The sequence below is a fragment of the Penaeus monodon genome, chromosome 33, assembly GCF_015228065.2.
Source record: "Penaeus monodon isolate SGIC_2016 chromosome 33, NSTDA_Pmon_1, whole genome shotgun sequence".
Classification (NCBI taxonomy): domain Eukaryota; kingdom Metazoa; phylum Arthropoda; class Malacostraca; order Decapoda; family Penaeidae; genus Penaeus; species Penaeus monodon.
The window spans coordinates 26156725-26158056 of NC_051418.1; the positions used below are offsets into that span (position 1 = coordinate 26156725).

The window sequence follows — 1332 nt, forward strand, 5'->3', positions numbered from 1 at the left end:
CAAATGTACCAGTAGTAGAATAAAATTATATCTTAACTTGTCTTATCATTCCTCAGAAAAAAGTATAATTCCTTACCCTCTGCTCATGTGGTAGTTTCATAGCATCTCCTGTTGTGTATCCATGGCTTTTCTGCAGAATTGTCATGCCAGAGTTGTACATAACACCTTCACCATACATCCCTAGAATAAATACTTGCAATGTAAATACTGTATAACATTCCTCAACATTTTTACTTTTGAAGTGCTTGTGATGATTACTTTGCATTTCTGTTCCATTAGTCTAGTGTCATAGTTTTAAAAGTTTCTATTACAAATGCATAAAAAACAATTTCATATTCCTTTTGATATTTAGCATCTAATTTAAAAAATGCTCTTTGAGATTACAAGGACAACAGTAATGTCAAGAAACAAATATACAATTACAGAGAAAACTACAGTTAATTTACCTTTTCTTATCAGTGAGCTATCATCATAAAGGGATCCAGTAAAGATGCCTGTTGCTCCCTCAATCAAGTACCTGTTAAAGGGTATAAAATTAAGATTATATAATTTTCCTCTGCATATGTCAAATCTTTTGTTTATATTTTGAGAGAATATAGAAAAAAAATATTCATATTTATAAATATATCTTTGAATCTAGACATTACCAACTATGTTACCTTCTTGTCATACTATGAAATCACCTGATATGAAATGCATTGTAAAAGTTTTTCTTTAGGAAAGTCATGTGTTTTATTATTAACTACTGCTTATTACTATAATGCAAGAATGAATTTCAATTTTGTACTACAGCCTAAATCTTTCTTCAAATGCAAAAACTTATATGGGTAATCATGTAATGTACAGCACCTAATATAATGTAAATAACAATATTTATACTGTATGGTATGTTTTACTGAAGGTGGTAAACAATTTTAAATATATCTCAGGAACAGTGCACATCAACCAAATCATTATTTTTGTACAAGTAATATCCACATTCAGCCATTTACAAACCTAATCCAAGTATTGCCAGAAGATGGGAAAGAGGCAAGAGCTCTGGTAGGTAAGGAATTTGGTGGTCTGAAGGAGTTGCTGTAGTTGGCACAGGCCCTGTGGTTTGCCCATGGGTAGTGGGTCCTGCAGGTAAATTCTGTGTTAGTAAGTGCTTATTATGAAAAGATTTTTGGTATTAAACAGGGAGACATGGAAGGGGATATGAAGCTTTGTTTGATCTACATATAATTACCCCACTAAAAATATATATTCCAATTACAAACTGATGATGTAGGTATGAGCATACTGACAAAAAAAACTGCAAAATTCAGTGTACTTAACATAAATTATACTTCT

The 1332-nt window shown here is 31.3% G+C and overlaps 1 protein-coding gene across 1 annotated transcript in view; it reads right to left on the reverse strand.

Annotated features, from left to right (window-relative positions):
- The window catches only part of LOC119594192, a gene marked incomplete at its 5' end in the record, with an annotated part of 7130 nt that overhangs the window by 3442 nt on the left and 2356 nt on the right, over positions 1-1332 (reverse strand). Inside the window, 3 exon segments of the mRNA XM_037943260.1 lie at positions 77-180; positions 447-517; positions 997-1119. Coding sequence (XP_037799188.1) covers positions 77-180; positions 447-517; positions 997-1119 — 298 coding nt within the window.